This window comes from Salvelinus namaycush, chromosome 24 (genome assembly GCF_016432855.1).
Source record: "Salvelinus namaycush isolate Seneca chromosome 24, SaNama_1.0, whole genome shotgun sequence".
NCBI lineage: Eukaryota > Metazoa > Chordata > Actinopteri > Salmoniformes > Salmonidae > Salvelinus > Salvelinus namaycush.
Genome location: NC_052330.1, coordinates 29,873,943 through 29,889,366, shown reverse-complemented (window position 1 = coordinate 29,889,366; position 15,424 = coordinate 29,873,943). Strand labels below are relative to the sequence as shown.

The window sequence follows — 15,424 nt, the reverse complement described above, 5'->3', positions numbered from 1 at the left end:
ATCAAATAGAAATACAAATGCTAGATAGAACAGAACATATTATAGATATATTTCTACTAGAACAAAACACATGTACAGATTTAAAAAAAATGAGGTGTTAGTATATGGAACCCATACTATCAGAAACAGAGCAATACATCCGAAAAGCGGCACAAAAAAAGAAAGAAAATGAAAACATTTACAACACTATATATACATATGTTTATTATTATTATTTACCTTTATTTTATCAGGGAGTCAAACTGAGAACAAGGTCTATTTTACAGATGAGCCCTGAATTACATAAATGACAGAAAATACACACATCAAAATATAAATGTATAATGCAAGCAAAAAGAAAAACAGGGTCATAAAAAACAAACACATTCATCAGTAATAAGGTCCTCATTCAGCTTTCTGAATTACACTAACGGGGCCAGAACATTACATTTTAGAACATTTTGAAGGTTGTTCCACAAATACGGTGCAAGAAAACTAAATGCTGATTTACCAAACTCAGTAGACTAAATTCCTTTCCAGAGTATGCCATGCCTGAGACCGGGTTTGGTAACTCGTGTGTCTAAAGTTTAGTAATGATGTTAGGTACAGTGGGAGTTTTTGTAAAATGATTTATAAATGAAAACATGGCAATGTATCAACCTACAATACGTGACATCAGAGGGCCATCCAACTTTCTGGTAGATAATGCAATGATGAATACCAAAACTGTCGCCCATAATAAAGCGCAGTGCGCTATGATAGATAGCTATGTAGAACCAGGATCTTTCTGGAAACAGCTAGATAAAGGTCAAGGTTATCGTAACCTGTCCGGGTAGTATCAGGCCACACCAGTGGCGTCATGGATACAGGACACCCTAATACCTGGGAGGGGGGCTATGTTTGAAGCTAAGATGCTGACAATAGGAATTTAAAACATGACCCTCATATCAACATCCTAATTAAGTCCTAATCGCTGTATTGTTCATTAAGTATGGATCCTGAAGAATTCTCTCTGGCAGAGTTTACGGTCGTTTTTCTTTATTTCTGGCCTTGCTGCCCATTGGCTGTGGCGAAGGAGGAAGTACCACAATCTGCTTAGCCACTCCTGAAATTCCCCTCGGAAGCGTATTGAGAATGTTTTCTGCCGCTATCGGATGGTTCTTCCCTTTCAAATGTAAACAATAGCTGTATATTTTGAAGATAATTCAATACAGCTTCTCACTGTTTCACTTTTATATACTTGAGCAGATGAGTATGTGACTGAGAAACGAATCACACAGTTCAACATTTCTGACTGGGTGTGTGTAGGAATTACAAAACCGATCACAAAGCAGATCACCGAACACCTCTGAACAAGCTGTAACAAGAACAACCTGTCGTCTGGTGAGTCTTGATCTTTTCTCTTTAATTATAGACCTCACTAAACTACAGAGAATATGAATAAGAATATGCTACGCTAAGTGGACATAGTTTTTCAGTTTTATAGATCTGCTTGTAAATATGAAGGGAGAGGATCCTTAGGGCCATTTTGAAAGGTCAAGTGAAATAATGAAAACACATGCTGTATTTACTGTATTGGCAAATCCTTAGGTCAAGTCTGATTAAGTGTTTTTACACATGAAAAATACATTTGCAACAATTTTAGAAGAGATTGTCATCTACCTAAACCATATCACATTGCAGAACAAAGCAGGAGAGCAGGTTGGAACTGTATTAGTAAAGGGTAGACATTTGAAGTTACTTGTTTAAAATACACCTCACCTACCATTGTAAAATGTCCATATATTTGTGTTATACTGAGACTAAAAGTGAACTATTGACAGACACAACTCTGAGGTGGGTGTGTATGGCACGAACGAGAGAGACGTGATAGTTGTCTTTCAGCTACAGGGTAAAAGCAAATTAACAAATAAAAGTCTATTTTATGGATAAAAGCAGACTTGTCCCTCATGAATAAGTTAACCGACACCTCTTATCATGTTGCTTGGCCTTATATCGTCCGGTTCCCCTTTGTTGTAACAGGATTTGGTTTACAGTTCTGGGCTGACATATACTTTGTGCAGTTGTTGCATTTGCTATTTTCTCATACTTTCTTCCTGTACACAAAACAAGCTGTTAAGAAGTAAAACAAGCAGTTATGAAGTCAAACAATCTGTTAGTAAGTAAAACAAGCTGTTAAGAAGTCAAACATACTGTTAAGAGGTAAAACAACCTGTTTTGTGCACAGGAAGATTCAATTGACTTAAAACCATTCAAAAAGTTGACTCTTTTTTTGCAGAACGCCCAAAATGGTTTCTGGAGTTGTACGTGTTGTCTCGTTCTCGATCCTTGGTCTTGGAGGATTTCTGACGCTGTTTGTAATGTACTATCAATCAGCTCCATCTCAGATCTGCCCTCCCCAACCTGCTTTGCCACGTCATTACTCAAAGCCACCTGAGAACAGTTCCTTGTCTAAGAAGCAGCCAGAACCAGACAAGCCCATCATGCTGTTGTGGTTCTGGCCTGAAAACCGCAGGTTTGATTTTAGCGATTGCACCACTTTCTTCAACATTGATGGCTGCCAACTGACAGATGACCGGTCTCTGTACAACAAGGCAGACGGGGTGCTCATCTTTCACAAATCCATCAACCACGATTTATCCAACTTGCCTCCATCACCTCGACCACCATTCCAGAAGTGGATCTGGTACCATGTGGAATCACCTACAAACACAATTAGGATACCTGGTCTAGAGAACCTTTTCAACTTGACCTTGAGTTATAGGGAAGATGCAGACATCCCTGTGCGTTGGCGCTTAACTGCAAGGAAAGGCCAGGGTGAGGACTTTGTGCTGCCCAAGAAGGATAAATTAGTTTGCTGGATTGTGAGTAACAATAACCCTGCAACTGGAACAGCAGTAAGGGATAACTATTACAGAGAACTTGTCAAACATATTAAGGTGGATCTTTTTGGAAAAGCCTTTGCAAGATTCTTGAGATATGAGGACTACTACTCAACACTCTCCAGCTGTAAGTTCTACCTCTCCTTTGAGAACTCAGTCCACAGAGACTACATCACTGAGAAGCTTAACGGACCACTTGCAGCAGGAACTGTGCCAGTAGTATTGGGCCCACCGAGACAGAACTATGAGGACTTTGTCCCGGGAGATTCCTTCATCCATGTTAATGACTTTCCCAATGCAAAAGCCCTGGCTGAATTCCTCCTGAAGTTGGACAAGGATGAGGAGGCATATCTGCGCTACTTTCAGTGGCGTAGAAACTTATTTGCTCAGCAACATCTAATTCAACTGAGTCAAGAGTTCATCCAATCTATTTGTTATGCCTGTGACCATATAGGCAAACATAAGGAGTACAGGGTTGTTCACGATCTTTACAAATGGTATTTGGTTTAATTAGTCTCTTCTGATTAGCGTTTACCATCACTGGTGTACCCCCCCCCTCCCCCCAGATAGAATATGAACAGGTCATAAACCATGACTAAAAATGTTTAGAATTACAGGAAATTCGCTGTAAAACGGCAAAGTTTTCGCACAGCCTTATGGCAAAGTGTGTAGAATAGCACAAAATGTGCTTGATAAAATGTACAATTCTCTCTGAAAATGTAAAATTCTCTAGCGTGAGATTACTTATAAATCTTCACATATTTTTGCGAAACTGCGGTAGGCCACTGATTAACATCATATTGTCTATATGCGTTTTTTTTTTTAGGAAATATATTTGTGGAATGTATTACTCTGCTGTACAGACCCAAGTGCATTCAACCTCATTGCGATACATTGAGTTTCATTGGAGGTCTACTATTGTAAAGTGGTTGTTCCACTGGATATCATAAGGTGAATGCACCAATTTGTAAGTCGCTCTGGATAAGAGCATCTGCTAAATGACTTAAATGTAAATGTCTATTTGGCGGGGAAACAGTGAAGCCAGCTGTAGCCTATTGCCTGTTTCTGTTCATTTGTCTTTTTTTAAGTAAAGTGAAACAATGCTTTGTCTATTTGTTGCTTTTCATTAAATCATGTAGCTGTTACTTAGGCTTTGGTCTAAATCAAATCCGTTTAGAAGGGCAGATTTGAAGGCTTCTATGTTGTATTATAGGCTAACGAATTTATGAAAATAAACAGTTCCTACGAAAATATTCGGACCTGGCAAAAGGCCATTTTTATGTTTCAATTAAAAATATATACTCACATGACAATAGAAATGGAAACATTGTGATTTTATAAACATAAATTATGAAAGCGGTTACTGCTCTCTCACCATTATCAATATCATTATTTACATGATTGAAATTCACCAAATAATTTTGTTTATAAACCCACAAATGAAAACATTGAGGTATGTGTAAAGAGACAGTAAAATATTATATTTCTCAGAAGTTATACGTGTGTCAAATCATTCCTGCAACAAACATGGTTAGAGATGGGTGAGATTGGCACATCTCTTCCTCTTCAACTGCATAATGTGTGTAGGTTTGAGAGAGCGGCAGGGAGAATGCGCAAGAGAGAAATTAGAGAAGGGAGGTGTCTGATGAATCAGGAATCAAGGGTTTTGCACCAAATATCACCATTTAAAGGAGTTTATATTCTGCTTGTATAGTTGCATCTGTGCCACGGACTTAGTCTGGCTTTAAATGTCGACAAATTAACAATTGATATGTTGGATTCACGACTCCATCCCAACCAAAAATGAAAGAATAGGGATAAATCAAATCAAACTTTATTTCAAGTTTGATTTGATTCGTTTATTATTTAACTTGATTTACTTCTTCAATTGTTTATATTTGGTTGCATTGACAACCAATCACAATTCAATATCATTTTTGAAATACATAAATAGCCTATTAACGTCTCCAATTGAACCCAAAATAAAAGTTAAAGGATGGGATTAAGCCAGATGGAACTATCCAAGCAGTAGATACTGTACATCTCCTTTAAATGTTGATTTTTGGTTACGTTGTCAAGTAAACAAAATTCTATATTACTTTTGTAATCCAGTAAATAGCCTAAAGTTAAGGCTGTCTTACAAACTAATGTAACATTCAACCTTACAATGAGGAAGACATCCATGGCCACATTGAGGTTTCCGGGAACTATACATTATAGAGTAATAACGCATTCATCTGTTTTATAAATAAACACATTATCTGGCATTGTTTTCCCATTTAAACTTTTAAGTGGTTGAAAGCACAGTGATAGATATTTAGATGAAAACTAAACCAAAAAATCTGACATTGTTTTTCCATTGGAATTTGGATGTGCTATTAGATGGTTGAAAGCACAGTAATAACACATTAGACATTTAACTAACTTTTGGCTGTCTTTTTGAGTTGGTGAATAAAGCTTGTAATCTCATTGATCAACATCACTCTCAACCAAATATTACCCAATTATCCACGTTGAAATGACGTGGTGTGCCCAGTGAGTAGAACCTGAAAGCATTGTGGATTTGTTTGCTAATCCTGCGCTTCATAGTTCAGTGAAAATGCCAAAGTTTACAAATAACTTTCCTGACCTCATTCGACATTCATTTATATTATATTGTATGCTAATTAGTAATACGTTCCCCATATGGAAAATCGACTGTATATATTAGATATTAGTAAAAAAAATGATAGACCTAAAATGAGTAAAATGAGGCTGTATATCGTTATATAAAATGTGCGACTGCGTGAATATTCCCTATTCTGATCACTTCCATGGCTCCTTGAAGTCGAGACAGCTGCTTGTTGATTGTCCACCCTCTCTCTATGTGGAGGGTACAATATGCAAGCTTCAGCATATGGCGCGTGGAGAGAGGAATTATTATTTATTTTATTTAGTATTTTATTAGGATTCCCATTGGCTGTTGCGAAAGCAGCAGCTACTCTTCCTGGGGTCCACACAAAACATGAAACATGACAGAACATTAATAGACAACGTCAGCTCAAGGACAGAACTACATACATTTAAAAACGGCACTCATAGCCTACACATTGTTTTACAATTTAAACTCCCGATCACAACCGGGGGAGGGTTTGGTCGGGTAGGCCATCATTGTAAAATATGAATTTGTTCTTATCGGACTTACCTAGTTAAATAAAGGTTCAATAAAACATCAATAAATAAAAAACATCAATACATACAGTGCATTGTGAAAGTATTCATACTCCTTGACTTTTCCCACATTTTGTTTTGTTACAGCCTAATTCTAAAATCGATTAAATACATTTTATTTTCTATATCAATCTACACACAATACCCTATAATGACAAAAGAAAAAACAGGTTTGAAGAAATTTTTGCAAATGCATAAAAAAAGGAAAATATAACATTTACTAAATATTTAGACCCTTTGTACTTTGTTGAAGCACCTTTGGCAGCGATTACAGCCTCGAGTCTTCTTGGGTAGGATGCTACAAGCTTGGTACACCTGTATTTTGGGAGTTTCTCGCATTCTTCTCTGCAGAGCCTCTCAAGCTCTGTCAGGTTGGATGGGGAGTGTTGCTGTACAGCTATTTTCAGGTCTCTCCAGAGATGTTCGATCGGGTTCAAATCCGGGCTCTGGCTGGGCCACTAAAGGACATTCAGAGACTTGTCCCAAAATCAGTCCAGCATTGTCTTGGCTGTGTGCTTAGGGTCGTTGTCCTGTTGGAACATGAACCTTTGCCCCAGTCTGAGCTCTCTGGAGCAGGTTTTCATCAAGGATCTGTCTCTACTTTGCTCCAGTCATCTTTCCGTCAATCCTGACTAGTCTCCTTTTCCCTGCTGCTGACAAACATCCCCACAGCATGATGCTGCCACCACCATGCTTCACCTTAAGGATGGTGCCAGGTTTCCTCCAGACGTTACACTTGGCATTCAGGCCAAAGAGTTCAATATTGGTATCATCAGACCAGATAATCTTGTTTCTCATGGTCTGAGAGTCCTTTAGGTGCCTTTTGGCAAACTCCAAGTAGGCTGTCATGTGCCTTTTACTGAGGAGTGGCTTCCGCCTGGCCACTCTAACATAAAGGCCTGATTGGTGGAGTGCTGCAGAAATGGTTGTCCTTCTGGAAGGTTCTCCTTTCGAATCTCATAGCAAAAGGTCTGAAAACTTATGTAAATAAGTTAATATGCAAAATTTACACACACAATATATGAGTCAAAAGGGGAGAGGCATTGTGCCATGAGGTGTTGCTTTACCTGTTTTATTAGAGGAAAGAAAGAGGTGTGAGACTAACCTACCCAACCAGTTTGATCACAATGTGATGCTCATCAACTGTTGAATGCTCACAAGCAGGCAACTTACATTTTCTTTCAATCACTTTGGTGCAATGTTTCAAAACTGTAACCACATTTTCAATTGACTGAGTACAACAACAAAAATTAAGTCGCTTGTTCACTGCACCAAGTCACGCTGGCAGAATGGATTTTTGATCGATGTGTCTTGCATTTTTTTGCTATTGTATTAACTGGTTGTTAAAACAACTAAATTGAGAAGATGTCATTATGTTGTATTTGGTGATTAAACCAATGTTCTCATGATACTTCACAGTAAACAGAATATAACAGTATATTTTGGATCAATGGTTCTGTGGTGAAATATGTCTCCAAACAAAATGAATGCAAAATAAAAGGTTTTGAAAATAAGAATTGCTGTGTTACAAGTGTTACCAGTTTTGAAGTTTTGTACTAACAATTTGGAAAATAGCACCAAAGCCATTGAAGAGTAAACAACTGTAACTGAAACCACTGCCTCAGAATGTTCCAAATGATATATATATTTTTTACATTCTATAGTTTATACTGCTATAGTACTCACTCTAGCCATCTATACTAACTTACTATACTAATCCCACTATAATAACTCCACACCTGAAACAACCGCAAAATAACTAATTTTACCTAACCCATAGCTTATTACAACCCTATTACTACTACTACTACTACTACTACTACTACTACTATCAGTCCAGGTTTGGCCGGGGTAGGCCATTGTCTTTATCTGGCATTGTTTTCCCATTTAAACTTTTAAGTGGTTGAAAGCACAGTGATAGACATTTAGATGAAAACTAAACCAAAAAATCTGACATTGTTTTTCCATTGGAATTTGGATGTGCTATTAGATGGTTGAAAGCACAGTAATAACACATTAGACATTTAACTAACTTTTGGCTGTCTTTTTGAGTTGGTGAATAAAGCTTGTAATCTCATTGATCAACATCACTCTCAACCAAATATTACCCAATTATCCACGTTGAAATGACGTGGTGTGCCCAGTGAGTAGAACCTGAAAGCATTGTGGATTTGTTTGCTAATCCTGCTCTTCTTAGTTTAGTGAAAATGCCAAAGTTTACAAATAACTTTCCTGACCTCATTCGACATTCATTTATATTATATTGTATGCTAATTAGTAATGAGTTCCCCATATGGAAAATCGACTGTATATATTAGATATTAGATATTAGTAAAAAAAATGATAGACCTAAAATGAGTAAAATGAGGCTGTATATCGTTATATAAAATGTGTGACCGCGTGAATATTCCCTTTTCTGATCACTTCCATGGCTCCTTGAAGTCGAGACAGCTGCTTGTTGATTGTCCACCCTCTCTCTATGTGGAGGGTACAATATGCAAGCTTCAGCATATGGCGCGTGGAGAGAGGAATTATTATTTATTTTATTTTGTATTTTATTAGGATTCCCATTGGCTGTTGCGAAAGCAGCAGCTACTCTTCCTGGGGTCCACACAAAACATGAAACATGACAGAACATTAATAGACAAGGTCAGTTCAAGGACAGAACTACATACATTTAAAAACGGCACTCATAGTCTACAAATTGTTTTACCATCAATACATACAGTGCATTGTGAAAGTATTCATTCTCCTTGACTTGTCCCACAGCTGAAGTAAACAGTGTGAAACTGGTCATGTGATCTCCACACCTGGCCAAGAATGTGTTCTTGCCTGGAGCTGCAAAACTGGTCATGCAAATAGCTGTCAAGATCAGGTTTCTAGATCCCAGGCCAACACACTGACAAGGTTCTTTATCTCAAATATTCTTGGGGGATTTCATGCAAGGATACTTTATGGACACACACAGGAATGAAATGGTAGTGGTTTTGAAACAGGGGATAGAGGTAATGAATACACTGTACATATGATAGCACAAGAGCAGTATTACCATTGAGAAAGGAGTGTATAAATGTGCATGCTACCTGTGCATTTAACAACACCGGTACAAACAGAAGCAGCATACAATATGAATAGGCAATAGTTTCATTCCAAAACCCTATATATCCATTTTTAGAAATGTTGGTGAATTAGCTTGTATTGTTCAAAGAAATTATGAAAGCGATTGGTGTTATTTTTCACTGTCTAATCATGGCATGGGGTTGTTCAATGACAGACATGTATTTGTTTAAAATCTACTTGATGGTTTCATTTCAAAGAGACAAATAATCATGTTTCTTTTGTTGCAAAACGTTATATATGATTTATTTAGAAATACGGGCACTTTTGGATGTTAATTGTTTTTGAAAATGAAACCTCTTGAAACTGCTTTATATCTATCTGAATATTTTCTTCACTCTGTCTGGAATCAAGATCTAATAATGTGTGAGACCATACTATTTAACAATATAATTTTCTTTAGGGGGAAATGTTATTACCACCATGTCATAAAATGTGATATTTTAGTTGAAAAGACTATTACAAAAATTGTGACGTAGGCATTTTATATAACATTATTCATTTTTTTTCAGTATGTTTTTTTACTTTTTGGAAGTTTTCTTAATAACATGTATTCTTCATTGTCATGTCTAAATGTCCATACATGCCTTGATGCTACTCAGAAACATGTATTTACCACATCAAATTACATTATTTTAGGAATTATCTTAAGAACATGCATATAAGGTTCACATATGGGAAAAATCATCAATATCAATTGTAATTTAATACACCTTTTCCCTAAAAAATATGTACCGTGATGATAATGACTTAGCGTTAGGGTAATGACCGAGTGTGCTGGAAATGACATATCATATAAAAAAACATGGTTGGAACCACTGATTGACATTAAACAAATCTTTGTTCACTGGCTGCAGTTTATTGATTCATACTCATGAGACAGGTGTGTGCTCACTCAAGATTTTGCCCTTAATGCTCTCTATTGCTTAACGAGAGAGCAAATTTCCTCCTCGACTGCGCCATCAAGCATCATTCATATGCCGTTTTATACGCCCTATCTGGTAATAGACCAAGTCCGTATTGTGGCAAGAACAGCTCAAATAAGCAAAGACAAACAATAGTCCATCATTACTTTAACACATGAATTTCAGTCAATCCGGAAAATGTCAAGAACTTTCTTCAAATTTCAAGAAGGTTTCTTCAAGTGCAGTCGCAAAAACCATCAAGTGCTATGATGAAACTGGCTCTCATGAGGACCGCTACAGGAATGGAAGACCCAGAGTTAACGGATGATCTCCGCATGTGTATTTCCCACCGTAAAGCATGGAGGAGGAGGTGTAACTAAATTAACACACACAGTTTATTTCAAAAAAATAAACTGTGTGTAGGCCTAATATAGTTTACTTTATTAAAATACATTGTAATTTCCCCTCTCACCCTTCCTTCGGCTCTGCAGTCACTACTTTACTTGCCAATGTTGAAACCTTCAAGAGAGGAATTGAGTTCTTCCAGGCAGGCAACTGTCTTGTAATCATGTAGCTGTTCTTTAGCCTGGTTTCAAATAAATGTGTTCATATGGGCAGATTTTAAGGCCTATATTTTGTAGTTTAGGCTAACGAATTTATGAAAATATTCGGATCAGGCAAAAGGCCAATATTTGGTTGTTTCAATAAAATAAAGACTGTCACATGACAATAGAAATGGAAACATTGTAATTTTAGAGACAAAAAGTAACAATAGCCTCTATGATGAAAGGGATAGAGCCCATTTGGTACTGGGCCCTCACAACATAATTATTTACATCTATAACGACACAGGGAGAGACCCAGATGCAGACACAGGAGGCAGATGGTTTGAGTCTCTGATATTTATTAAAATACAAGGGGCAAGGGGCAAGTTGAGAACAGGCAAAAGTTCAATAAACAGGTCAGAGTCCGAAAGGCACAGGGGGGCAGGCAGGCTCGAGGTATGGGCAGGCTGAATGGTCAGGGCAGGTGGAACAGGGAGGGCTAGAAAACCGAGACTAGGAAAACAGGAGCACGGAAAAACACACTGGTACGCTTGACAAGACGAATTGGCAACATACAAACAGAGAACACAGGTATATATACACTGGGGATAATGGGGAAGATGGGCGACACCTGGAGGGGGGTGGAGACAAGCACAAAGACACATGAAACAGATCAGGGTGTGACAACGTCATTCAAATTCACCAAATCATTGGCTGCTGTCCAAACACTTAAAAAACACACCCTTGTCGACTTACCCTCGCTTTATGCCATTGGGGGAATCCCCGTCGCCATCTTGGAGGGTGGTCGTTCCAAATAATGAACCAAGCAAGGGAAGTTTGCAACGTAAGCAATTCAGCCCTCGTTTTTAGTTGGCTTTGCGAGTGTACAAATATGTTCACTCCGGGCCTGAAACGCCCATAATTCAATTCGCGACGACTGTACATCCGCTAAGAAAAGTCTGCAAAAACAACATCAATGGAGAAGTCAACATATAAGTAAAAACGAATGCAAATAAGTTATAAATTGTGCTACTAATGCACAATTTGTGTCATTAAATGTCCTGAATAATAGAAAGTGAAATACCGTTGGGTGTAAGCGTAACAGCCCAGGCTATCCAACACAAATTGTGCACAGTTTTTGGTGTCCAATGAGACGCACAGAACAATATGAAACCATTAACTCATTACCTTTACTCTTTCTCTGTAAAATCTTCTATACTCTGATGCTTTCTCTGTTAAATCTTCTAAACCCTGCTGTAAATCAAGCAGACAATAGCAGATACTCAACATAAATGTAGGGGTATTGGATTGGATCCAACGTGGATCACAACTTCACTGGCGGAAAGCACTAGAAACCAACATATTCTGGATATTCTTCCGAACATGTTTTTTTTCCCCGCACTGGCTGTTTTTGCATCCATGATATAGGCCTATCACAACAGCTGTTTGTCACATGACTGTCATTCAGACTTTTCCCCCCTAGATAAACTGATGATGGTCGACAATATTACTAGGTCTAACTAAATAGCTCGATACCAAATGGACATGAACAAGTAGGTCTATTAGCCGTTAATAGTGCACCATCTCATAGACTCAATAATACTTATGTCCCATTGATGGCCCATAAAGGGGTGTTTTTAATGAATTTATTAGTAGGCTTATGGATGACATGTTTCAAGTTATTTGCCTAACCCCATTTAATTTATTATGTCTAAAAGAAAGGTAAAGAATGCAGCACATTTTTTATTTATTTATATAATATTCTGCCAATATGACCGAATTTACATAGGCCTACAATATTCTGCCACCAGCCAGCAGTCATTCCCCAGAAAATCGCTCATTTGCGTTGTTCCCCAGACAATCTCAAAGTCACCGACAAAAAGGAGTTGGGTTCTACTGCAGCCTTTGGGACACTAAATGTCGATATGCTTCAGCAAGCTGTCTCTAAAAGAAGCCAAAATCAACTTACGGCATCCCTTCAATGGATTCTTTCGGCATAGATGAACCCACTCATTAAAACGCACCACCTTATCCACTACTTTAACCATATCTGATCCTACCCCAGGCCAACGACACGAGAGGATGGGACACTACCACTCAACACAACCTGTAAATCTTCTGAAGTCAAATCTCGTACCCCCAAGTACTTCTCTGCAGCTGGCACCACAACATCTATTTTCTGAAACTTACGATCCATCTCTGCGGTAAAGTTGATCACCATTGCTAAGAAGCCAACCATATATCACACTTTGGTCTATCCCTCTTTTCTGGCACAGATCTACTGTTCGCAGGGATCCTCTCAGAATGCATGTCTCCACAAACAATAGTGGGACAGATACGGCCACAAGATGTCATAATATCAAATAGAACTACAAATGCTAGATAGAACATAACCTATTATAGATGTGTTTCTACTAGAACAAAACACATGTACAAATAAAAACTTAGGTGTTAGTATATGGAACCCATACTCTCAGAAACAGAGCAATACATCCGAAAAGCGGCACAAAAAAAGAAAGAAAATGAAAACATTTACAACACTATATATACATATGTTTATTATTATTATTTACCTTTATTTTATCAGGGAGTCAAACTGAGAACAAGGTCTATTTTACAGATGAGCCCTGAATTACATAAATGACAGAAAATACACACATCAAAATATAAATGTATAATGCAAGCAGAAAGACAAACACGGTCATAAAAAAAACCAACACATTCATCGGTAATAAGGTCCTCATTCAGCTTTCTGAATTACACTAACGGGGCCAGAACATTACATTTTAGAACATTTTGAAGGTTGTTCCACAAATACGGTGCAAGAAAACTAAATGCTGATTTACCAAACTCAGTAGACTAAATTCCTTTCCAGAGTATGCCATGCCTGAGACCGGGTTTGGTAACTCGTGTGTCTAAAGTTTAGTAATGATGTTAGGTACAGTGGGACTTTTTGTAAAATGATTTATAAATGAAAACATGGCAATGTATCAACCTACAGTACGTGACATCAGAGGGCCATCCAACTTTCTGGTAGATAATGCAATGATGAATAGCAAAACTGTCGCCCATAATAAAGCGCAGTGCGCTATGATAGATAGCTATGTAGAACCAGGATCTTTCTGAAAACAGCTAGATAAAGGTCAAGGTTATCGTAACCTGTCCGGGTAGTATCAGGCCACACCAGTGGCGTCATGGATACAGGACACCCTAATACCTGGGAGGGGGGCTATGTTTGAAGCTAAGATGCTGACAATAGGAATTTAAAACATGACCCTCATATCAAAATCCTAATTAAGTCCTAATCGCTGTATTGTTCATTAAGTATGGATCCAGAATAATTCTCTCTGGCAGAGTTTACGGTCGTTTTTCTCCATTTCTGGCCTTGCTGCCCATTGGCTGTGGCGAAGGAGGAAGTACCACAATCTGCTTAGCCACTCCTGAAATTCCCCTCGGAAGCGTATTGAGAATGTTTTCTGCCGCTATCGGATGGTTCTTCCCTTTCAAATGTAAACAATAGCTGTATATTTTGAAGATAATTCAATACAGCTTCTCACTGTTTCACTTTTATATACTTGAGCAGATGAGTATGTGACTGAGAAACGAATCACACAGTTCAACATTTCTGACTGGGTGTGTGTAGGAATTACAAAACCGATCACAAAGCAGATCACCGAACACCTCTGAACAAGCTGTAACAAGAACAACCTGTCGTCTGGTGAGTCTTGATCTTTTCTCTTTAATTATAGACCTCACTAAAATACAGACCTCACTTATCTAAGAATATGCTACGCTAAGTGGACATAGTTTTTCAGTTTTATAGATCTGCTTGTAAATATAAAGGGAGAGGATCCTTAGGGCCATTTTGAAAGGTCAAGTGAAATAATGAAAACACATGCTTTATTTACTGTATTGGCAAATCCTTAGGTCAAGTCTGATTAAGTGTTTTTACACATGAAAAATACATTTGAAACAATTTTAGAAGAGATTGTCATCTACCTAAACCATATCACATTGCAGAACAAAGCAGGAGAGCAGGTTGGAACTGTATTAGTAAAGGGTAGACATTTGAAGTTACTTGTTTAAAATACACCTCACCTACCATTGTAAAATGTCCATATATTTGTGTTATACTGAGACTAAAAGTGAACTATTGACAGACACAAACCTGAGGTGAGTGTGTATGGCGTGAACGAGAGAGACGTGATAGTTGTCTTTCAGCTACAGGGTAAAAGCAAATTAACAAATAAAAGTCTATTTTATGGATAAAAGCAGACTTGTCCCTCATGAATAAGTTAACCGACATCTCTTATCATGTTGCTTGGCCTTATATCGTCCGGTTCCCCTTTGTTGTAACAGGATTTGGTTTACAGTTCTGGGCTGACATATACTTTCTGCAGTTGTTGCATTTGCTATTTTCTCATACTTTCTTCCTGTACACAAAACAAGCTGTTAAGAAGTAAAACAAGCAGTTATGAAGTCAAACAAACTGTTAGTAAGTAAAACAAGCTGTTAAGAAGTAAAACAATCTGTTAGTAAGTAAAACAAGCTGTTAAGAAGTAAAACAAACTGTTAGTAATTAAAACAAGCAGTTATGAAGTAAAACAATCTGTTAGTAAGTAAAACAAGCAGTTATGAAGTAAAACAATCTGTTAGTAAGTAAAACAAGCTGTTAAGAAGTCAAACATACTGTTAAGAGGTAAAACAACCTGTTTTTTTGTACAGGAAGATTCAATTGACTTAAAACCATTCAAAAAGTTGACTCTTTTTTTGCAGAACGCCCAAA

The 15,424-nt window shown here is 37.6% G+C and overlaps 1 protein-coding gene across 1 annotated transcript; it reads left to right on the top strand.

The window, feature by feature from the left end:
• Positions 1-2,267: 2,267 nt before the first annotated feature.
• Positions 2,268-3,439, top strand: LOC120019385 (4-galactosyl-N-acetylglucosaminide 3-alpha-L-fucosyltransferase 9-like). The gene has a single exon (XM_038962673.1). The coding sequence runs from the start codon at positions 2,268-2,270 to the stop codon at positions 3,369-3,371; it is 1,104 nt and encodes a 367-aa protein (XP_038818601.1). The 3' UTR covers positions 3,372-3,439.
• The last annotated feature ends 11,985 nt before the right edge of the window (positions 3,440-15,424 follow it).

What these genes read in the sequence shown, in the direction of transcription:
- LOC120019385 (XM_038962673.1), top strand. Translation starts at nt 2,268, where the DNA reads ATGGTTTCTGGAGTTGTACGTGTTGTCTCGTTCTCGATCCTTGGTCTT.